Here is a 24,532-nt window from a genome sequence, read left to right as displayed (position 1 = left end):
CATACTTTGTGAAGCTTAATGGAAGTATATCACCCAACTTGAGCAATGGGTTATTGGGAATTCACTCCCAGACTTTGAGGAAAGGAAGACAAATCATTATCTCTTATTTTCTACATGCAAACTCTAATAGAGTTTAATTGTCATGGAGAAAAAAAATCTTTTAAATATCACAGCTTTCTTACTTTGGCAAGGGATGTACTGGTCATGTAGGACCCAATGTCTTCTTCTTACTCAGGCAAAGCTCATATTAATTGTCCACCAACATCCATGGCAATGTTCATACTGAGTTCTTTTGATGAAGAATTCAACCAGTTATTAGCTATAAGTGGGAATTTTGCCTAACTAAATGATATGATTGAGAACTTTTCTTAATGATAAATGGGTTTGGGCCTGTTTTCTAGTTCAGAGCAAAAAAGTAGGTGCGTTCCTGCTTTGAAAATGGTCATGAGTGCAGACTCGTTCTTTTTTCTGCTGAACATTTCCACACAGTTGAATTACCTGTGGCGTGTCAAACTTCTGTAGGTCTCATCAATACATTTGTATCGTTTGACTTAAAGGAAACTACTGTTCCTCAGAACACTTAAAAGATTTTAGTAGCTGACAGGTACTTTTTTGAACTACATTTCCATGTGTCAAGTGGTATAAAGATATCTCTGGGAAACTAATGTTGCTGGAGGATAAATTGTACTGAAGCATGAAATTTAAACCATGGCGCGAGTGCACTGAACTTCTGCAGTAAAGTTTGTACGAAACAAGGTTGTCTTCTCTAAACTGCAAATACACTCAATTAAAGGGTCATTCTTCTTTTAGGGGACAAGGAAACAAAGATTGACAGAGACATTTGATAGATCAGTGTAAAAATCTTTTTTATTCTCATCCTTTGAAAAATGCATCTACTGGGTAAATTTTGCTACATAAAAGTATACTATGCACTGTATATGCCCCAAGACAGTCTTATGTTTCTTGTCATTTAGTGCTTATAAATGGCAAACATTTAATACAGACTGCCTCAATGAATTAAAAAAAATGAACACAGGCAGAAAAATCTTTAGCAACACAATCGGGTATTTTGGAACTACCAATTTCCTGATAATATGGCAGAACATAAATTACCTTTTCAGGCCAAAACTTGATGTCCCTTCTCAGTCTTTATTCATTTAGGGCCTGGTTCTAGCACTATGACTTGCAAGGTTTTCTTTGCATGGGTTTCTCTCTGAAACTCTGTTGGTTGTAAGGGAGCCCTTACTTAATACACCAGACTGTAGAGCCAATCTAGAGGTGCTGTAAATCCATCAAGGTGCAAGTGTCACCAGGGATTTCTATGCAGAGGCTCAAAGTCTCTGGCACTCCTTGCTCCTTTGCAACGTGGCTCTAGTAGACCTATGCAACCAGCATTTCTGCAGCTGATAATTCCTGAGGCTGCTTGTTTAATGGAGTGTCCTACAGCATGAAGGGGAATACAGTGAAGATCTGTATTTTCTTTCTGCTCTGATCCTGACAGGATCCCTAGTGGAAGGGATGATGTATCAGCCACCCATTGCAGAAATTCCAAGACCTAATAGGGAGGGTTTAAGAGAAAGATGCTGCCGAGGAAATGGGCTGGGACTCCATTTCCTTAAGGGAGAACTGTGATCCATGCAAGCAGGCCCACTCATGTTTGTGAATAAGGAAGAAGTAGGGGCTGGGAGATTTGGCTCAGTGAATATTCATTAGTATTAGAAAGTGGGTAGGAACAGGAATGCTGTTTATTCAACACAGTTCTACAAAGGAAAAATAGCTTATCAGCCTGCTCCTCCTCCTTTCCCTTCTCTCCAGTCTGAACTAAGAAGGGGACAGGCATTGATATGTACTTGTAGCTTCGGAAAAGGCAACATAGACCCTCTTTTTGTCTTGCACCTTATGGAGTGCAATGAAACTGCTTTGGAGGCTTCAGCTACCAGACAAGGCTTAATCCATCAAGCATGAATTTATGTGACTGGCAGGAAGCAATGTTTATTGACTGCCACCCAATCCCTTCTCAGACATCACCTGCAGTAAATGTATTAACCTGCTCTGTTGCTCCTTGGATAAAGACAATGCAATAAAAATCCCACTGTTCCAGACTGGTTACTGAAGATTATGAGAAAACTGAATCTCCTGAAAAATCAATCCTAACCCCACTTGTCTGAATCTCCTCCATGTCTTAGGGGCTGGCTTTAGTTGTGTTAGCTCAGACCACTTTTTCCTTACTTTTCCCAGTCTTGTGCTCTTAATAAAAAGTTGTGGGAAGTTAATTCAAGTTTCCTTAAAGCAATGTATAGAAATAACTCATTGGACTTAGTCAGAAGACTTTCAAAGGGAAAAATTCTACTTCATTATTGATCCAAGCTTTCCTCCCAATCATTTAGAAATGGCTAGCCATGGCTCCAAATTAGCAGAGACAGTAGCATCTCAAAGCCTGGTTTATAAGTAGCTGAACACCCCTATCTAATCCAGAGACTATAAGACTGAAATGTAAATATCAGCTACTTATAGCTAGAAATAAACTATCTGCTTCTCAAACAAAACTTGATATTTGTATTAAAACACTAGGAAAGAATTGCCCATGTTTTCTTTTACACATAATGGAATATATTCATAAAAAGGAAATATTTGTTATTTTAAGTTTGTTTTGACTTGCCTTTGAGGGTGAAAAAATGATGTGAGAATTCAAGATTGTATCTGTAAAATCTGCATCTATGAGTGTGTAATGAGGGGCTGTTTGTACATTTTGCACATTTATTTTGAAACCCCTTCACTTTATTTTTCAGTTCATAAAGTGCACCAGACCATAGCTAGGACAGCATAGACAGCTGAATTAAAATACAAAAATATCCAAAGTGTACCTGCACACCTTAAGTACATCTGTTAAGAACTATACACCTCATTATAATGGCCACATTGTGATGTCAAGTATGACATGAACCTGTTAAATACACTGCTTTACATGAAAAGTTCAATAACAGTTGCTTTTTTACATTTAGTCCATTAAAACCAAGTATACCAGACTAGTAGGTATTTTCTCTTATTTTTCTATCAGTATACTTAACAATATAATACATCAACAAAATTAAATCATTATTATTGCATTTAACTTAGGAACAAGGAGAAGTAAAATTAGCCATATTGATTATTTTTACAAAGAAGTTCCAAACAACAGATCGAATGTCAGATAGTCTGTACAGGAAACAGCCAAATAGTTTATATCAAACATGTTTCTTATCAAGGCCAACATTACCGTCAATTATAAAAAGCTTATAAACAAATCCTGAATCCATTCACATTGAATTTGGTGGCACTATTCCCCAAATTCAGTGGGAGAAATATTTTGATTAAAAAGCTATGCAATGAAATGAAATGCCAGAAGTCATGTTACTAAAAAAAGCCAGTCATAGGATAACTGCCTCTTGGTGTACTGCAAATTATGGGCCTTAATTGGCTAAGGTCTTAAATGCAAAGGTAAGCAATTTCATGGAAAATATAGGTCTAGGTAAAGCAGAAGATGCTCTTGTGACCATTAATTTACAATAGCTTCATTTATATATGTCAAATAATTTATTTAGGGTTAATCATTTATTCCAAAGGTTATAGTATGCTAAGTGTAATCATTGCTCACTTTGGCCCTAATGCAGTGGTGCTCAACCTTTGTTACAAGTGGGTCAAAGCTTACAGTTAGAAATGGAGGACTGCAAAGAAAAGCATTAGAGAGCTGTGCTTTGGCATATCCTAACAGTAAGAATTTTAAGTAATATTAGAAAGGAAAACATACATTTTTAGTAATTTTAGGCATCTTAATTCAAAGTAAGAGGTTTAATATTCTGCAGTATTCTTTTCAATTTTTTAAAAATAATTAAAATTTAGAATTGTTACAAAAAATAAGATGACCAGCCATAATATTACACAAGTTAATTAAATAATTCTTTCAAATGACAGACGGAGGTTGCCCAGCTAACAGCACTGTATCTTACTTCAGCTCCCCGCACTTCCCTGTGCCCTACCAGTGTCCCCTGAAGGCAGAGCCATGTGCTTTGGGAACAAGGGGGGAGTGGAACCGTGCTCTGCTCCATAGCAGCAGGGCTATACCACAGCCCCATGGGCATGCATGCATGCAGTTGCTAAAAGCAGACCAGCACTGCCTTTCCCCTTCCAGCTGCCAAAGTCTTTATGGGGCTCTGGAGCCCAGGAGCTGAGCGTCGCTGCTGATCTCCTCCTCTAAACCCGTCACTGCTGAATTCAGCAGCAGGGAAAAAAGGAGCCAAGCAATAGTGGCTGTGCTTAACTCCCGGGCTCGTGGAGCTGGATGAAAGCTCTGAACTTGTTGGCGTATCAGCACACGTGAACACCACTGCTGCTCAGACTCTGGGGAAAGGAGGAGACAAGCAACAGGCGTGCTCCTCTGCATTGGCATGGCAGCGATAGGCTGTTTACACCAGCTTCATAGGCTGCATGTGGCCTGTGGGCCAGAGTTGAGCACCAGTGACCTAATAAATAAAACCAACCGAGGTCCGAACAAAACAGCTTTGCCCTAATAATATGTCCCGAAGCATAGTGGGCTGGGAAAGGAATCCAAATCATCTAGTCTACAGTCTGCGGGCTGGATCTGGCCTATGAAACCGTTGGCTTGACTTAGGGTTTCAGTGTTGTTTGTGGTGGGGGGCGTCTTCTACGGATGATCTCCCTGTGCTGCCAGGGAGACGAGTGGTAGCAGTAGCAGGGTCGTGGCACCTGGCCACCCGCCTCTGACCTGGGGTGGGTCATTTCGGTCCATGGCCAGAAAAGGTGGCCAACATCTGGTCTAGTGGATGGACAACATGAGGCTGAGCTGACTGGAAAAGAAACTTGATGAATCTACGCCCAAGAGTGTATATGCTTAGGGTGCCTCAGAAAATAAGCTCTATTTTACAGTACTACTAATATTTAGTACTTATCAAGTACCTTCCAAAAGCACTTTCCAAACATCAAGTGAGTCCAAATCCTACTGCCCTTATGCTAGTAGGATTTTCATTGACTACGCAATGGAAGTTTTGCCTGATTAAAGGCAGACCAAGGATGGCAGGATTTGGCCCATATTCATCAATCCTCACAGCACCTATTTGAGGTAGGTAAGGAAGTAATATTATTCACTATTTTACTGGTGGCAGAACTGAGGTGCAATGCCTAAATGACATGCTCAAGGCCACTGAAGGAATTGGAGCTGGTGCTAGGACTTGGGACTTTGTGATCGTAGAACTAGATGTAAAGGATGAAGTTGTGGCCTAAAGCTCCAGCCTGAGCTGAATGGAGTTGGACTTTAACTGTGCTGCCACCAGAAGAGGGTGCAAAGGGCCTTTACTACAACTAGCAGGGCATATATGTCCCACCACATGAAGTACTTTACTACTTCATTGGTATACCAGCCATGGCTGTCCTTAAATGTTAAAGTAGACCTTAAATGTCAAAGACTACCCAGATAAATGTCAGAGATGAGAAACTGCATTAACATATGTGTGATAATCTAGAGATGTACTGAGGTACTCATTTCTGAGTATTTGTATGCCATCCTGCTTGGCAGGGCTACCTCAAAAAAGGGGTAACTTCACAAAATACATCCTGGCATTAAGGCTTCGTGAACTGGCTGGGGCTGTGATGCCATTCCTGGATATACCCCACAGCATTCAGAAATGCCATAAATAGTCTCTCCCTCTGTGGAACAAAACTCACAGAAGGGGAAATGTGGTTTGAGAAATTCCACAAATTATGGAATATCTCCGTTTCTGCTGCATTCTTCCCTCTATAAGAGGGATCCGGGCCATGCAGATGGGGTATGGAGTGTGGCCTTTTAGCAATTAGGAATCTGAGGATTCATGAAGAAATTCAGGTCCATCCTTGGAAGTCTTGGGGATCTCCATGCGGCTCCTCTCTCCCCAAGAAGCTTTGTTGAGTTGAGCTGCCATATGTTCCCTCCTCAAGGACATATATCATCCTCTAAACTTTGCTGAGTGGGGTCAAAAGCTGTGAAGGGGAGTTCATGCTCCACCTAGCAACATTTAGTCATGCACAGATTTGTGCTTGAAAATCCAAGAGGTTTGAAGATGAGCATGGCATACAGCGCTGCTGCTCCCTGGTTCTTCATCACTCACCCACCTCTAAGTGGCGAGAACCACAAGGGATTTTAATGAACAAACGTTGAGTTCATAGAGAGGGTGCACCATATTACGTTGGCTCCAATGGCCCTGATACTTTCTGTGGCCTTAGGGCCTTTATAGCCATTACCCACTCCTCTTATGTCTTCCATTTTGCACAGGAGGAAAGGACAGCACTTCCAACAGCCCCTACATGGAGTGCCTGTTGGTAAAGAGGCTATGAGAGGGAACGCCTAGACAGGTCGCCTGTCTCAAGTTTGGCCCATCTCCAGAAGTTACCTCAGTTACTGGCTTGCACTGCTCTCCAATACAATCACTTTTCCTTTTCTCACATTAGTAGGCTGTAAAAAAAAAAAAAAAAATCACAGGCCTCCAGCTAATTGTGATTGCCTCGCTTTGTGGAATTAAAAATGCCTACCAAACTGGATTATTTTTGGGACTGAGGGTCTACATAAAAGGCCAAAGTTCAATGTAATTTATGTCTTATCACTGCCAACCTATAGACACATTTTGAGAACCTGCAATGAAGAATACATCCAGCTTTTACAGTTCTGCATTTGCTTAATAAGTATTGGAAAATGTTTGATATTGGCAACAGTGTGAAGAAATAATTGCCTATGGATGTGAAACACTTTGAATAGTAATATGGCACAACTAAAAAGAAAAATATATATATATTTTCACTCCTGTTCTTGATTTCAAGTTACTGAATTTTTATGCTTTTGCAATTCTTGTGATAGTGGCTACCAAATAGATTTTTATCATTGAATAGTCGCATTTACTGGAAGCTGAAAGGTAAATGAAAATAAGAAAGTACAGAATATGCATTTTGTTTCTACTCATCTCCTAGAAGAACATTTTGGTTTTAAACAGCATCTCCACTGTAACTTGGGAGCAGTAAGGAACAGATGAACAGTAAATTGTGTTTTTCATCACTGAAGTTCTTTGTTTGTTTAAAATAGCTGGATCATTGACTCTCTTGATTTTCCAACTCCAACCCATTTAACTAGGGAGGAAAAAACAACCATTAGAAAAATTCCTGGGTGTAAACAGCATTCTGAATGAATTTTAATCGTTTTTCTATTTTTAAGTCACGCGTCAGAACAAAACGATCAGACTTCAACACTAAAAGTACTGAGAACAAGTGTCTGTTTTTATTTATATTTTCTTCTCTTACTGTATTGCTGGGCTATAACACAGACCAGACTGACACTGAAAACACATACCATGAACGCAAAGCGCTAATAGAGGAGTGACCTACATCTACTACATGTTTAACTGTCATTATTGTGAGTGACAGGGTGTCTAGTTATACCCCAGGTAGCATGTTTGGTCAGATTGTAAAGATACTTGATGTGGACAAGGGAACAGTGATGCATGCGCACCATACCGGGCGGGTCTACATGTGACGCTACTTCGCTGTAGCGTCAGCAGGCGCAAACTGTGATGCTGATGCTACATCGCTGCAGCAATGAGCTACCTCGCTATAGTGTGTTGCTACAGCGACACAGCTGCTAAAAATAACTGCACTGCCAGGGCGGGGCAGTAATGGCTGTTACTGCACCATCGTTTAGTACTTCCTAAAGCAAGTACTAAATGACTACGCAGTAACAACTGCACCATGGGGGGCACATGTAGACGTGCCCACAGTGGTTTAATGCTGAGGTTGCAACTTCATTTAAAGCTGATACCCAACAAGGACAAGTGCATACAGTACAACGAGGACAAGTGCAGAGTGGTTTTTTTTTTTGCACCTAGGGTGCAAAAATCTCCAGCACATCTACTGGCTGGGGAATGACCCTCTCAGCAGGACAGAGGCGGAAAGGGACCTTGGAATCACAGTGGGCTCCAAGATGAACACGAGTCGTCAGTGTGACGAAATCATGAGCAAAGCTAACCGCACTTTATCGTGCATCAGCAGATGCAGGACAGACAGATCCAAGGAGATGATACTTCTCCTCTATGCGGCACTGGATGCAGTACTCCAACTGCAGTCTGACCAGTTTTGGGCACTGTACTTCAAGAAGGATGTTGATAGACTTGAGAGGGTCCAGAGGAGGCCATTCATATGGTTAGGGGCTTACAGGACAAGAGGAGAGACTGAGGGACCTGCACCTCCTCAGCCTCCGCAAGAGAAGGCTGAGAGGTGATCTTGTGGCTGCCTACAAATTCATTAAGGGGGTGCAGCAAGGAACCGGAGATGCTCTGCTCACCAGGGCGCCTCTTGGGGTAACAAGGAGCAATGGTCACAAACTGAAAGCAGATTTAGGCTAGATATCAGGAAAAACTTCTTCACAATAATGGTGGCCAAAATTTGGAATGGGCTTCCAAGGGAGGTGGTGCGCTCCCCTACCTTGGGGGTCTTTAAGAGAAGGCTGGATAGGCATCTGGCTGGGGTCATTTGACTCTAGCACTCTTTCCTGCCTAGGCAGGGGGTTGGACTCGATGACCTATTGAGGTCCCTTATGACCCAAGTATCTATGAATCTGTGAACTGAAACAGCCACCCTAGTACCTAGCTGCCTTCTTTTGGTGCTGTTCTTAAACACTACAAGCATGAGGGTGAGTGTAAAGGTCAGGTATCCTCAATTTCCTTAAGCCTGTCTAGGGATCCTGACTTTGCTCCAGCCTGCTCCCTTCTCCAGGCTGAATGCAGGAAAAAAAAAAAAGAGGTAGAACCCTTTTGCATGAGTTGTGGTGACACATTCCTGTGTATACTATGCTGTGCCCAGGCAGCCTGCAGAGCTACAGGAACCTCACTCAAGACACTTTCTAGCCCCACAGTGACATGGCACTGCCAACTATAATGTAAGCCTGCCAAACTGTCTTTGGATGCCAAACGGAAGCTGAAAACCTAAATGTCTGTTTCCTGGTTCAGCTGTATGGGGGAAATACTTTCCAGATCCCTGCCCTGGCAATAAGCCTAGCTTCTGGCATCAAAGGAGATCTAGAAAACTTCTAGTTCCTGTAGGCAGAACTCAGTCTCATGGCTCTGATACCACCCTCATCAGCCACAGTGGCAGCACTAGGCACAGCAGGCTCCAGTGCAGGCATCTATATGCGATACTCTTCCCAGCCTGCAGCTCAAAGAAATGGGAGAGGGGGAAAGGAAAGAGAAAGAAGCAGCCCTCCCCTCACTACAAACAAGCAAGGTGAGTGGAAGATGGCAGGGAGGGAAGAGGAGGGAAGCAGAAAGAGCACACAGCATGCAGGCCCTGGTGTTCATAGTTGTGATCTGGTCTACTGCTTCCTCTCCGCATGTCCCCACAGCTCCAATCCCAGAAAGGGCCAACCTAGTTAGGTGGGTTGAACATTTATACATAGCTGTATTCACATGCCATGGCATCCCCATGGGCACAGCCAAAGGAACATTTACCTGGTACCCCGACATGGTTTTCCACACATCGTATGTAATTCTGTGCCTTGGGTGGGAGGTCTTCCCATTTTCTCGCACCAGTTGTGTCAGTTTTCCACCCAGGCATTGTTTCATATTCCACTTCTACTTTCTGTAGTATCTCCTGGTTAGCTGTGGAAACACAGTTAATACTGAATAAGACAATACTTCCACATAAACAGATCTTGGATATGGAGACTGATCTTAAAAAAGTCTGGTAACATTTAAATCCAATGCATGAAAAAGTAATATTATAACGTCAAACACTTGTTCCCTCATTACTGCATACTTAAAGATAAATTAAAACTTCCTGAGAAAGACCATTCTGACTCCCAAGGGTCTGGTGACACATTCCATTTAATTGACTTCAGAGCTGAAGTAATATTTTTAGGAGGATAAGGAAACAATTATCTACAGTAGTTTTATTTTGTCAGGTCAGCTCCACAAGCAATGGCAAAAATGGAATCCCTAGATCAAGATCCTTCAGGTACTTCCCTTCTAGGCATACTCCATATGCTGCACTCTGGGTGTATAGTTACTTGGGGGAACAGAAACACCCAGGCATGCACATAAAACTTTGAGCAAATCCCAACATTTTAGCTGCAGAAAAAGCATGCAGATGTTTGCTGCCACAGGCAGCCCTTCTACTACTTAACCCAGTAGTCTACTGGGTAGGGCACTTACCCAGGGAGCAAAAGACCTAGGTTCTAAGCTTCCCTTATTCAGAGGGAGTTTGAATCTGTATCTCCTGCTTCCCAGCAAAGAGCTCAGGGCACAGATTAGACAGTAGCTAGATTAGCTTCCATTCTTCCTATTGAAGCTGGCCATTGGGCAGCACAAGTCAGAGGCGGAGCAGTTTAGTGAAACAGATGCTGTAATTCAGTCATTAGTGCCTTCTTTGACTGCTCAGTTCAAGTTAGAAATTAAGAAGTTCCTGGCCGCGTCTACACAAGAAGCTGACTGTGCAGCAGCCTGATACAATAGCATCGCATGGCAACAATCGTGATGTGATGTTACTGCACAGTAGTGTCACAAAAAAGACATTTGTTGGCACTACTGTACAGTAACTCAGTAATGATTGCGCAGTCAGCGTCTCATGTAGACACAGCTCTTGTGTTGTACTATTAGGTAGTATAGGTTGTGTGTAGTTAGTCTGGAAGATAAGAGGGCTAGTGGAATTAATGGATCGTTGTGTGCAGCACTCTAAATACATATGTATTTGTATTCACTGGGAGCAATTCTTGGCTAGTTTCTACCATGATCAGCAGGGCACAGGACTGTTATAGCACCAGGGAACATAGCACATGGGTGAGAGGTATCTACTCGCTGTTGCCATTTTAGTCAATTCAGGAGTTAAACTGAGAACCTCTAGAGGGAGCCCTCCTGCTTGAAATTCAATGGGAATTGGGCACATGATACCCTTCTGGGTTGTTATTTTTAAAGCCTTGACCACAAATAATTTGGAGCACTGTATGGCTTCTCAGGAGAAGGAGCAAACGTGAAAAAAACCAAGAATCCTTGGACTTGGAGAATATCATCTGGGTAAGAGAAGCGGAGCATGAAGAGTGACCAAACTTTATAGGGTTGTACATCATTAAATTTTAAGCTGTTTCAATAGATGAAATATTGTTTTAAACAAAAGCCAAAAAGTTTTAACAGAAATACTATTGCAGCAAATATATACTAACTTACATGTTGATTGCTGCTTAGTATAGTGGCATCCAACAAACAACTTTGCCCTGATTGCATCAGTCTCATCTTTCATAACATAAAACCTCATTTTCAATTTCATTTTCTTTGGCAAAACATTATGACACTGACACGCTCCTCTAGCCACAACTCTTGTTCATCAGACATTAAAATGCATTGGTAAATTGTAATGAAACAAAAATTCAATAGGGCTGTACACACAGGGCCAAAGGCTAGAATTTCTGTCAACCCACACCTTGTGTAACAATTCGTAGAGTGGACATGTCTACATGTGTGCCCAACTGCGTAGTTGGTACTGCACTAAATGACTGTGCAGCACTGCTACTGTGTGGTCCTGGCGGCGCATGGGTCATTTCCAACCCTACTACACAGTAGCAATGAGCTCCTGGACAGTAGTGTAGCATCACTGGTTGTGTCCGCTGACACTACGTCGCCGTAGCAATGAGGTGTGTCACCATAGCGTCTCGCTATGGCAATGTAGCATCTTGTAAGTGTAAAATGCTACTATTCTGATTTGGGAGTATTTTACACCCACCTTCTATGTCTGTACAGTCCTCTGTAAGGTGTAGGGCAAAAAACAGAGATCAGCTCTAATTTTTTTAAGTGTAAACCACTTGACAGAAAGCAGAGAAAAACAGCAATATTTCAACATTACCTGGAAAATATGGAATTCTTTTTCCACCCAGTTTGTAAGCAACACCAATTTTAATCTCATCAAGGACATCCAGAATATCCAGTTTTGTTAATGCCAGACTGTTCAGAGAAACATGGGATAAAGTTACACACACAATAAATCCTTCTATCATCATCATCTTTAATCCCTTCCACCTGCTTTTTCTACTTTTGTGCTCATGGACCAAGCTCAGCCAGCCCGGTAAACAGGAATATGCAGATATATTAAAATAATAACTTTCTTAACTGAATTCATGCCTCTGTGAAAACCGAATTACCAAGCTTTACTTCCAAACACTTAGCTGCTCATAACAAACACTACTAACTGTATCGTTTAAAATGCAATTCTGCCCAGAAAACTCGATAGTAAAACGGCACTTTTATTTATCACTTCTAGCCTTGTTTGTGGACAGTCATTATCCCTTTACCTTAATACTGCTAATTATTCCTGTTATCAATGTAGAACTGACATGACTGAGAGAGAAAGAGCTGGGTTTTATGTACCAAGAGAATTCTTGATTAAATTCCAGGTACAGGGCTAATCAGTTACCCCTCACAGCATCATTTGTCTTAGAGAGTCTTCATTACTGCTGATGATACATCATAAGAAGAATTTCCAGTCTAGCGTTCAGGTCCTTGGATAAGTTAAAAAGGTTCTCAATTACTTCTTGGCTTGAAACATTTCATAAAGAAGTCATCAAAAGACAAACAAGGCAGCCAAGAAGCCATTTCACGGAGATACTTTTTAAGACAGACTGCACTTTAAAGCAGGCGTTAGACACTTCTAAAACTAACATGCCAGATCCTCAGCGGGTATAAAGGTCAAACATCTAAGCATCTGGCCAGGCATGTGTGCATTTCACAGTTACATTTACTCAGGGTCAAGGAGGATAAGACTAAAAATGTGAGGACTGTCTGGAAAGATTTGGGGGAGAAAGGACAAGCACTGGGCTACTTGTTCTTTGCGTTGCTTGCAGCATCAACTTTCCCTTGTGACCTATGTGTTAAAGGTCTGCAGTACTGATACAGCTGTCTGAACAAAAGAGTAGTGATTACATGTCATTGAAATAAGAAGGGAACCAAACCATTCTTTAATAATACTTCCACAAAATGGGAACTCTATATGTGATAGAAAAGCATGACTTAGGTAAATACTCTATTTTAAAAAAAAATAGTGAACCAAGTTTGTTTCATTTATTGGTTTCTTGACTGATAAAATGTATATTTTAAAAATAATTACTCCACCAGGCTGGCAGAAAAGGTTAATTTTGCAAGGCTGAAGTAAACCTACCTGGCCAAATTTTCAGCAATCGCTATATATGCAGCTGTAAAATTTGCAGGTTCAAGTATTTGTGCATATGAAGCCCTTTTGCATTGACCAATATGCAAGTCTGTAAATTATGGGCATATTTTTAGTGGACGTTTGTTACATAAAATTCAAATGTACAAAACGATGTTACATTTTAAAATTAAACTTCATAGCAATAATTCAGGTTAGCTGTTATGTTTAGCACTAGCCACAAGCTGATATAGGCACTTTTACAGGTGCTTTGACACATTCTGATTAGAGTGCATCAGAGCTGAGTGTGCTCAAGAGCTCGAATCAGAACACTCCCCCGTGCCGCAGTGTCTCGTGTATTCAGTGTCCCCTGCTGAACACGAGACACTGCCGGCCATTTTTAAGTAGAGTGACACCTGAGAGCTGTTCTAATTAAAATACCCCCTCCCCACCTCAGAGCACGTGTACAGATGCGCATAAGCTTTAATTTAGCTTGACAGTGTTATGATCTGAAATACCTGCATCAAGCAGTCAATGCTTCCTCAAAAATGGAATTTCAAAATACATTTAAAATTTTAAAAACCGGTGATTGAACCTGTCTTCCATTCAAGTTGCCTGGCCATCTTAAATATCAACAAAATCTCGGCCCTTTAATCAGTTTTTTTAAAAACTGTTTCTTTTTTTAACATAGCCATATGGAAAAATGGTTTCCCTCAATACTGGAAAAAAACATGTACTGACTACTGTGCACTTTGAGCCATAATGTTCACTTTATTGAGGGTACATGTGCTTTATTTTCTCCAAGTCTCTACTGTAAGAAACTGTTCCAATGCTAACTGGAGTGAATGAGAGTCTTTTCATTCACTTCAGATCAGGACTTAAGTCAAGGGTGGGCAATTATTTTGGCTGGAGGGCCACTTAATGAGTTTTGGGAACCTGTCCAGGGCCACATCCATCTTTCTCTCTCTCTCTCTTTTCCCTCTTCTCTCTCTCTCTTTTCTTTTCTTTCCCTGTCTCTCCTCCCTCTCTCTCTGTTTCTTCTCTTCTCTCTTCCTTTCTCCCCTCTTCTTCCAGAACACACTGGATCTGTAGTTCGCTGTAGAGGACTGGTAGCAGCATCAGCTGGGGATGCTGCTTGTAGGTTCAGGAGCCTGGACGCAGACCCTGCCAGCGGTGTCCACAGTTGACACTGCCCCCACCTGGTGTGACAGCAGCTTATGCCAGGGTCCACAGCTGCTGCTGCTGTGTGGGAGCTTCCACTGTGCTGGGAGGACGGCGATGTCAGCTGTGGAGAACCAAGGCAGGTTCTGCGTCTGAGCTCCTGAACCGACTAGCAGCATCCACAACTGGCACTGCCGCCCTGCCCAGGTCCACAGCTGATGCTGCTGAACAGAAGCACTGCTGCCTGCCTGCCCAGCACCATACAGCAGCTGAAGCTGGTGCGTACCCATAGGCCACGTCCTATTACTTGGCGGCTATCCACCCGCAGGCTGGATCAAATCTGTTGGCCAGATTCAGCCTGCGGGACATATTTTGCTTATCCCTGACCTAAGCCATATGGAATGTATTAGGTCAAGAATGTTATAATGAAAAACTGTAGCAAAATCTATCTTTGTTCACTCCATCCCATTCAGTTGATATAAATAAAGTTTAAAAAAAACCAAAAACCTTATCAGAATATTGTTGCATCACCCGCTTCAAGAATAAACATATTATCAGCCAGAGACTGACGTGTCTATGACAATATTCTATTAAATCACATTCTTGGTTGTAACACTTAACTGGACTGATCTTAACGTTACCTACATATTTATTCCACAAAGAGCAAAATTATCAGCTCCAAATGTAGCGCAAAATCTGTGATGCTTACGCAGTGAATCCGTTGATCATATGAGCATACTTCAAAATAACAAGGTCTAACCAGCCACAGCGTCTTTTTCTGCCTGTGGTTACACCCCATTCATGGCCTCGGGACTGTAAGAGGTCTCCAATTTCCTACAAGAGGAGAAAGACAGACACTGATAGTGTTTCACCAATAAAGGGAACAAACATTAGCCAGCACAGGCAACTTATTTATTTTTCTTTTTCTTTTTAAATAGCAAATTTTAGTTCTCTTAAAAGGAATGTCACTAGGGACTACTATCCTCCATCTGTGGAAGCTGGTATAGCAGAGGAATTAGCAGGGAAAGGTTGTTTCCAAAATACTCTTTAAATGTGTCTGTTTATGGTCACCTTCATCTAGAACTAGACTAGACCAGTGACTTGGCTGATAGGTGGATAACTCATTTTTAAATGAAGTTATGCAGCTCCTTGACAATGTAAATACAACATACACCTTAAAAAGCAAACCGTCAGCCCCTTGAAATCCTCCTTGTCCTCACCCCCACTAAAAATACACTTTTTTATAAGCTTGTACATGATTGGCTGAAGAACACACCAGCTGTTTTTTAAATCATTCAGAACATCTCCAACCCTTAGACATGGGACTGTATCTTGTAGTTTCAAGTCCACACACAGTCAAAACTCCTACTGAAGTTAAGTGGAGTTATGCCTGAGTATGGCTTGAAGGTTCTGGCCTACAGTAAACAACTGCTACAGTAATGCACTCATGGCCATCAGATAAAATGATAGCATCTGTATCACGCTATTTGTTATGCTAGACCAAGGCACTGTAATACACTATCATCGTAATGGTATTTCCTTTCCTTAAATATAAACGTCTAAGTTCATTGTGTAATTCAACTGCTCTCGTGAATGTGATCTCTTGATGCTGCTATGTAACATCAAGAGTTATGCTGGCAATTACAGATCACCAGGACCCCATTACCTTGTTATTTAAGTGTTCAGTCCTATTGACCTTATTTCTTGGTTGCTCTACACCAGGAGTTGGCAACCCCCGGCATGTGTGCCAGAGCATGGCACATGAGGCCATTTTGCTTGGCACACCATCGCCAGCCCAGGCTTTGGGTAGCTGCTGCCAGCCACAGAGCCCAGGCTGCTGCCAGCAGGCAGCTGGGAGGCTGCAAGCCCTGCTGCAAGCAGCCTGGGCTCTATGGTTGGCAGAAGCTACCCATAAACTGGGCTGTCTGCAGCTGAGAGGCTACAAACAGCTGCACTGGGCTCCAGAGCCCCAGCTGGGCTTTGTGCCAGTAGCAGCTGCATGCACCCCGCTGGGCAGACAGTGGGGGAGCAGCCTGAAGCAGTGCAACGCCAGCCTCTCCCCTACCATCTATCTGGAGAGTTGCATGCAGTCACCACTGCCACTGAGCCAGTGCCAGTGCTCCAGAGCCCCGTGCAGCTGTTTGCAGCCTGTTGCCTGCCTGCTATAGCTGCCCAAAGCTGTACTGGGCTCCAGAGTCCTTGGCCAGGTTCCATGTCAGTAGTGTCTACACACGTGCCTTGAGGTGGATGGCAGGGGAGGGGCCAGGGTTGTGCTACCCCAGGCCCCTCCCCCACCATCTGCTCTGAGGCACATGTGCACCAGGCAGCGGTGTGGAGCTGGTGCCAGGACTCTGGAGCCCAGTACAGCTGTGTGCAGCTGGCCCAGGCTCTAGGAAGCTTTAGCAGGCAGCCTGCAACAGCTGCACTGGGCTCCAGGGCCCTGGCATCAGCTCCATGCTGGCAGTGACTGCATGCATACCTTGGGGTGCAGGGCATGGAAGGGGCTGGGGCAGTGCAACCCCAGCCCCTCCACCACCACTGGCCCAGAGGTTCACATGCAGCCACTGCCATCAACAAGGATCGGGCCCTTAGCAGCTCCCCCACAGTCTGCTTCTGGCACACCATGTCAAGACATGGGTCAGGGTTGGGGTGTTTCTGGCACTTCAGCCAAAAACATTGCCAACCCCTGCTCTACAGATTTGGTGCTGTACTGTCAAACCTACGTTAATCTGCTCAGTGGGAAAGGCTCCAATTCCCACTCTTGTGGTGTAGGCCTTCACCACGCCATATACTTCACCAATGTTCTGGGGAGGAACACCGAGTCCTGTGCACACACCACCCACGGTGCAGTTCGATGAAGTCACAAATGGGTATGTGCCTGCCAAGAAGAAAACAAACTAAAGCAGATGCAGTCTTGTTTCCAAGGAGATGAAAAACAAAGGCATTCCTCCCTAGCAATGTAAAGGGTATTTCACATGAATTAGTTTTCCAGACTGGGGCTCCTACATCATGTAACTGGGGTATTAGAGTGCCTAAGATGCTCGTTCTGACAATTACAGAAAATCACAGGTTTTCTTATGCTTTGGGCTCCATTCTTTTCACAGTGAAGTATGCCCCAGTGCATGAAGTCATATGCATACATCCCTTCCACCTGATTTAAGACTGGCTGTGAAGATTAAATTCATGAAGCCCTCAGCACCACTCATATAAAGCACAGAGGCTGTGATGGGGCTGCTCATAAAGTACCTGTACAGAGGAGTGTTTCCATGAACTTACATATCACAGAAAGGGTTTTGGTGCCAGCCCTAGACAGCATGGCACCGAAGGCTGTATGAGGCCTTCCAGTTCCTTGGATCAGACAGCTCTGCTGTCTTGTAGATCTCGCAGAGAGGGGCTGCAGTAAAAGGCTCTTCAGTCTACATGATGTCCACACAATAGGGACTTTTTCTGACTTGCTCCTGTAAGCAAGGCTGATGCAAAGACAAAACAAACCATCTCTCAGGAGTTAAATCTCCTTAACTTACCAAAGTCAATGTCAAGTAGTGCTGCATTGGCACCTTCAACAAGAATTTTCTTTGGGGACCCATGAAGAGCTTCATACATAAAATAAACACCATCTCGGACCATTGGTCTTATTTTTTCAGCATATCCCTGAAAGTTTCAGTAGAAATACCAGTTTCACCAAACAGTGCTAGAAGAGTGGCTGCACAGTGTGGTCATCTGTGACAGAAAACTCACAAGTAACCCTAACATGATAGGCTCAAAACTACATTTCTCTTGTAAAATACAACAGTGCCTTTCTATATCTTACGGTTATTTTCATACTCCTGACTAGAAGACATTCTACTGCAAAACACATTTTACTGTAGCCAAATATTGTATGATTATTTATGAGTGTATGCATTTCTTTAATGTCCTTTCATTTTTCAAATGTGTAGTTTTCATTTTGAATTAATTTTTTGGGCTTTTTTTTATAAGAAGCAGCTCAGGGACGCTTTTGAATGGACTGACCTATTATTTGAATATTTTTCTACTTTGAAGCTTTGATTTTTTTTTTTTTAAATGCCCCCAAATTAAAACAAAAATTGTGAAACCTTTACCTTTAGCTTTTTCAGTTGCCCGTCTATGTCTATTTCCAAATTGGGAAACATTGACTTGTACTGCTGTGCGAGATTTTTGAATCTGTAAAACGTCCAAAAATGAAGTATGCAGCACTTTCATTGATCATCTGCTTGAAAAATCTTGGCAACAATTCAGTTCACATGATATAAGATATGGAATGGCTATACAGTGAAAGGACATGCAACTCCTGTACAAGTGTAAAACAACATCTGCTAACATCTAGTATATTTAAAATGACTGGACACTGTATACAGCACACAAAAAAAATGTGGCAGGAAATTGTGGAAGTATTTAGTTTAAAGGATACGTGCACAAAGCTCATACATATCACTTTAAAAAGTGTCCCCTATAAAAAGCAAAGCTGTCATCCACATGTACCTTATCTTAATATGTTATTTTAGAAGTGTTAATAATTGTACCTGGAAGAAAATTCATCAAAATCTGCAAGCAGATCACAAACACGAAGGCCTGTTCTTGCAGCTTTGGAAGAATATGTTGGTCCAATGCCTTTCTTTGTTGTGCCAATACTAATAAAAAGATGAAAAACGTGTGTTCACAAAACATGCTTTATATCAGGAAATTTTATCAGAACTCTGCTATATGCTGCTTATTAGAGAAGTATTCTGAAATGGAGAAGCATATTTTTATGAAGAAAGCTGTAACCCAGGGGATGGCAACCCTTTAGGAGCTGCAGGCCAAACTAAAGGAGCTTGGTGGACTGCTGGTTTTGACCCAGCTGCCAATGTTACTTTCCCCTGCTGCACTGCCATCAAGCTGCTGTAATTCTCCCCGTTATATTCCTAATGAATTTCAGACATTGTTCCTTGCCACAGAATCACAGGCGGGACATAACTGTTTGGTGAGCCAGATGCAGCTCATGCGCTACAGATTGCCAACTCCCTTTTCGAACCTATTTATAACTAAAGATATTCACTGTTTCTATCGTTAACTCTCTGTACAGAAAAGGACTAATCCTTGCGTGCAAATGAGATAAGCTGGGAAGAGAACAGCAAAGTGGGTGGCCAGCCTTATAAAGGACCTCATTCTCAGCCCTGCTCTTACTATTCCTTAGGGGACCTATGCAAATGGTTCCAGTGCTTAACCACCACCATAATTAGACAGTTCTTTTGAATGTCCAACCTCCATCTCTTACTACAATTTAAGTTCATTATTGCTTGTCTTGTTTTCTCTGGATACAGAGAACATCTGCCTCTCATTGTTAAGCCTCCCCTCAGTCTTTTCTTCTCTAGACTACACAAACCCAAATCTTCCAACATTTCTTTGGATGTCATGTTTTCTAGACCTCTCATGTTTGTTGCTTTCCTTCTGACTCTTTTCAATTTGTCCATATCCTTCTTGAAGGGAGATGAACATAGATAGTACTCCAGATGAAGCCTCACCAGTGCTGAATTGAGTGGAAGGATAACTTGCCATGACTTGCACATGAATTCTCCTGTGAACAGTATGCCATTAGCTTTTTTTGCAACTGTATTACATCATTGACACATATTCAGCTTGTGATCCACTGTAACTCTTTTTCTGCAGTACTGCAGACTAGCCCATCATTTCCAATTTGTATTTGTGCATTTGACTGTTCCTTCTTAAGTGAGGTTCTTTCCACATGTCCCTGCTGAATTTCATCCTATTTATTTTAGGCCAAGGTCATTTCAGTTCTAATTCGGTCCTCTATGGGACTGTCCACACCCTGGGGGGTGGCATATCCCAGCCATCCCATGTGCCCCATTTTGCCCCACTGACCTGTGTTTGCAACCACACTCCAAAACTAGAAGTCACTGGTAGGGGCCCATGGGGACATTATTATGAGCTGGTCCCAAGCTTCCAGTTTCCAGTGGGTTTGTGAGTGGCCACTGGGGATGATCATAATATAGTGGACTGCTTTAAAAAAAAATTATACCAGCTTTCCAGATTTGAAACATTATTGACAGGATAAAAGCATTGATATATAATTACTTTTTTCCCTCCTGTGCTTGGCGTTGTACTTCTTGAAGTCCATCAACAGCTTGATGAAAGTCAAACACTGCACAGCAGCAAAAACCAAAGGAACAAGGTGAGAATCAAGGCAGAAAAACATTTAAAAAAAAATCAGACATATCTACAACTTAAGAACTAAGGGCCAAATCCAGATTAACTGAATAGGCATCAAAACAGGACTTGGGTGCCTAAGCTCGAGAGAGGAAGAAGTTTAGATACACCTCCGTGCTTGGTGTTTCTTATTATCTACCTCTGGGCTATGTGGAGTGATTCTGTCTCGTCATCCTCTGGATGGAGAGAGTGTCTCAGTTTCCTAGAGTGACTCCACAGGGATCTTACAGGCCTACTCTTGTTTATCTCATGCTCCTGGGGCCAGTCAATTTTTAAGCATCATAATTAGAAACCTACTTCATTTGTGGTTTTGTGGATTTCATGGAAACCACAAAATCCAGAATTGTCCACAGAATCAAAAAAATCATCAAAAAAAAACTGAATAAAAATAAAATGCTGGGGAGCCAGTGGTCCTTGCTGCCAGGAGGGGAAGGTGCCAAGGCAGGGCAGCCTAAAAGCCAGCAGACATGATGGTGGCTGCCCCCTCATCCCTTCACCCTTCTGCCAGGGCTTCTCCGTCAATCAGCACCAAGGGGCGGGCAGCACAAAGGGCAGCCAGGAATCAAGACAGTGGCTGCCACCTCGTTGCCTCCCAGGGGCCTCTCTGCCCATCAGCACTGAGAGGCAGGGCTACCAAGAAATGCTTGCAAAATTGGCTCTACAGGCCATAGAAACTCTTTGTCTCACCACTATTTTAAATAGGTCCCTAATCATAATACATAAATGATGGTTCCTACATGGTCACTGTGGATCTTCCTGGAGGGAAAAAAGCCACTGTGACTTCTAATTGTTCACTGCTCGTTTCACATGAAAACAAAGTCACTGTTTTGTTACAGAGTATTAGCAAACAACAGTTCAGTTTTATTTGTTGGATACTACCAATTCCATTAATATCTGATGCATAAAGTTTAGGTGCACCTTATACAACTTGGGAAAAAACAATATTTTAGATGTAAATTGCACAGAAACGAAGCAGTTTTGAAAGCATCTTTGGGATCTTTCATTTGCATTTTCTCTCAATCTTTTCCCTATCTTTGATCTCCACTTCTGTAAAATTCTTACCAATATGTGCTCTGTCTGAGATAATGAGTCTTTTCTCCCAGTCCTTTAAACCTGCCAGAAAATATACACATACATTTTAAAGTTTATATTCCCCTGTTGTTATACTTGATTTACTTTTAGTTTTTCTTTATCTTTCTTCTAGCTCCCTTTCTTATTAAATATGCTGTAACCTAGAAACCTAGTTTATTATAAACACTGGGAAAGTTATTTTGGTTAAGCCATGGCTGACTATTCAGTTCCTTCGTTACCATTTTCTGCTAATGGACTGTTTCCACATTGACTGCTTTCACCTGGGGACTGTATTTTCTTATTTTGGTATGGACAAAAATAGTATCAAGATGTGCTTATAATGTCGTACAGCTAATCAGCAGTCAAAATTGTTACAAATTTAGGCAAAAGCTTTTCACTCTGTTGTTAATGATGCTAGTTGCTTCTTTCATTAAAAAGGAACAGAGTCCTGATTAACTGTCTACAGTTAGGGATGTCAACCTAATCTGGCCCCATGGGATGGATGGGGGGGGCACAGGGCCAGTCCATGGGCCAAACCTGGCTCAGACCAGCCCCGTGCACCAGATCTAGCCTGTGGGGCTGGTACAGCCCAGACAGTGCATGCAGTGTGCACCCTGGGCTGGCCCCATGCGCTGTGCATGCCAGACTATCTGCTGTATGCAGTGTGCGGGGCCAGAGCTAGCACGTGTTGCATACAGCATGCAGTGCTGGTCTGTGACCCACAGGCAGCATCGCAGGCTGGATGACAGAACTCCATAGGCCATATTTTTGATATCCCTGGTCCATCAGAATCAGTTTGTACCATAAACTTGTGTCCGCAAAGCACAGAATGGACATGTACTCTTAGGAGATGGGAAATAGGAACTGGGGGTTAACTACGGGTCCTGCTGAAGTCAACAGGAGTTTTATCACTGACTTCATTGGAACCAGGACTTCAATCTATATCTATTATCTGTTGTGGCACCAAATGACTGTACCCATAAAATTTAGAGGCTCCTTCTTAGATATTTGTCCAGACAAATGAAACAGAACATTTTTTCAGTAATTTTTTCTTAATGATTTTAAGGCAAGAAATTTGCAGTACAGAACACTTGTCGCAAAAAGTCGAAATGTGGGTCTGGAAAGAACTTAAGATTTAGCTGTCAGTATAAAACCATTTTAAAGAACTGTTTAACACAAACCTTTCTTCTCGTTTTTTTCAGCTTCTTCAAACAAGCCTGGTAAATGTATAACCACCCCATTACCTTTGGAAACACACAAAAGAATGATTTAAAGGCAGGAAATAGAATAGCTATTCTTCTAAATGAATGACATAAACCTCATTTTTTAAATACTGAAATATTACTAAAAACTGCTAGGACGTAAGGTTATCATGCGCTCATCACTAACTGGCTTCAAGAACTATTAAGACCAAATCCAGGTTTGGGGTAAAGGGGTACAAGCCTACTGAAATCTCAACCATTTTACCTGCCTACATCTGTATTTGGAGCCTGATCCACAAACAGCTGAGGTCCATAGATTATCTTCATTCATTACAGTGGGCACTGAATCAGGCCTTTGGTCTCAAATTCTTTATTAGTGTAAGATCAAAGAAGACAACAGATTATACCAGGGACAGTTCTTACTTTAAATCTTCTTCTATATTTGCATGTCCTTTAGACTCAGCTCAAAATAGCTGTTCTGACATATGAGCGATCCCTTCTCTTTACTATGAAGCTTCAAATTAAATTCCGTAAGCAATACAGAGGGTGTACTGGAGATGGGGAGGGATTAGAGCTATAGTGAGATGGAAACAGCTGCTATTTACTTTTTCCTAGAAGCAAACGAAATGCAACTTCTCTGCTGACTAGAGGTTGGTCGTTAATTACTTTCCATGCTAACTAGCAACAGAGTAAACCAAATGTCACCAGGGAAATAGTTTTGATATATTTTAATGTTATAGCGAATATTTGCCAGAACTAGGACTACATATCTGAGACTCTCCAAAGTTTTGGAAAATAAAAGGACAGTGAAACCTAGACATGAATCTAAGGGTATAGAGAGCTGCACAAATTACAGTGAGTTAATAAGAAGGGATTTACTGGGCTTCAGCTGCTCCACAGTGGCCATGTGCACGCATGCCCCTCAGTATGTGACATTAAGACAGCTTAGGCCTGTTTCACTGAGGTCTAAGCTCCTGTTACAGGGTAAATGCTGGCACACGGGCTGATACCAAGGGCCCCAGCATAGTAAGGGTGCAGACAAGCATTCATGGGATGCAGCTCAGGTTCTGATGGCTTAGTTTAAGCCGCCAAATCTAGGTTGGGATCACCACATGCAAGCGTTCACTGCCACTTGAAAGGCGGTGTGTGGGCAACAGGGGAAAGGGGTCGGGGCGAGGCACTGGTGGGAGCAAGGTGCTGGGGGGAAGGGTGATCCTGGGGAGGGGACTTCCATGTCCAGCAGGGAGCCACCTGATCTGGAGGTGTGTTGGTCAGGGGGCCAAACAGCTTGGTTAGGGTTGGGGATGTAAAAATAGCACAGCCCCAGGGCTGTGCTAGGGACACATACAAGTATTCATTAGGTCAGGTTAACTGATGCCAGTCTACAGTTAGGTCTCATCTGATGCTGCACGCTCAAGCATTTAGATCACCCTTAGCTATACGTAACACTTATATGCACCTTCACTCTCTGCCCACTTTTAAACCTGTAATTTAATTTTTGTTTATATGAAATCGAGTAATTCAGCAATCTAGTACCTTAGCAATTTTTAATATTTTTAAAAATTAATTTAATCCCATATTAAAGGAACAACACCTATTGTCAGCACGGAGGTGGAAAAGGATCTTGGAGTCATAACTGACTCCAAGACGAACATGGGCCGGCAGTGTGGGGAGGCAGT

The 24,532-nt window shown here is 42.4% G+C and overlaps 1 protein-coding gene across 1 annotated transcript in view; it reads right to left on the bottom strand.

The window, feature by feature from the left end:
• Nucleotides 1-6,243: 6,243 nt before the first annotated feature.
• ADSSL1 (adenylosuccinate synthase like 1) overlaps nucleotides 6,244-24,532 on the bottom strand; it is a gene marked incomplete at its 5' end in the record, with an annotated part of 40,221 nt that continues 21,932 nt past the window's right edge. The window contains 11 exons of the mRNA XM_019551162.1: nucleotides 6,244-7,146; nucleotides 9,516-9,665; nucleotides 11,899-11,996; nucleotides 15,065-15,189; nucleotides 17,079-17,233; nucleotides 17,880-18,006; nucleotides 18,456-18,537; nucleotides 18,897-19,004; nucleotides 20,449-20,515; nucleotides 21,643-21,693; nucleotides 22,833-22,895. Of these exons, the coding sequence (XP_019406707.1) occupies nucleotides 7,094-7,146; nucleotides 9,516-9,665; nucleotides 11,899-11,996; nucleotides 15,065-15,189; nucleotides 17,079-17,233; nucleotides 17,880-18,006; nucleotides 18,456-18,537; nucleotides 18,897-19,004; nucleotides 20,449-20,515; nucleotides 21,643-21,693; nucleotides 22,833-22,895 (1,079 nt within the window). The remainder of the gene's footprint in view (nucleotides 7,147-9,515; nucleotides 9,666-11,898; nucleotides 11,997-15,064; nucleotides 15,190-17,078; nucleotides 17,234-17,879; nucleotides 18,007-18,455; nucleotides 18,538-18,896; nucleotides 19,005-20,448; nucleotides 20,516-21,642; nucleotides 21,694-22,832; nucleotides 22,896-24,532) is intronic.

Source organism: Crocodylus porosus, unplaced genomic scaffold, assembly GCF_001723895.1.
Source record: "Crocodylus porosus isolate Cpor-Errol unplaced genomic scaffold, CroPor_comp1, whole genome shotgun sequence".
In the NCBI taxonomy this organism is placed as follows: Eukaryota; Metazoa; Chordata; order Crocodylia; family Crocodylidae; genus Crocodylus; species Crocodylus porosus.
The sequence above is the reverse complement of the archived record's forward strand: the minus strand, read 5'-3'. Positions and strand labels throughout refer to the sequence as shown.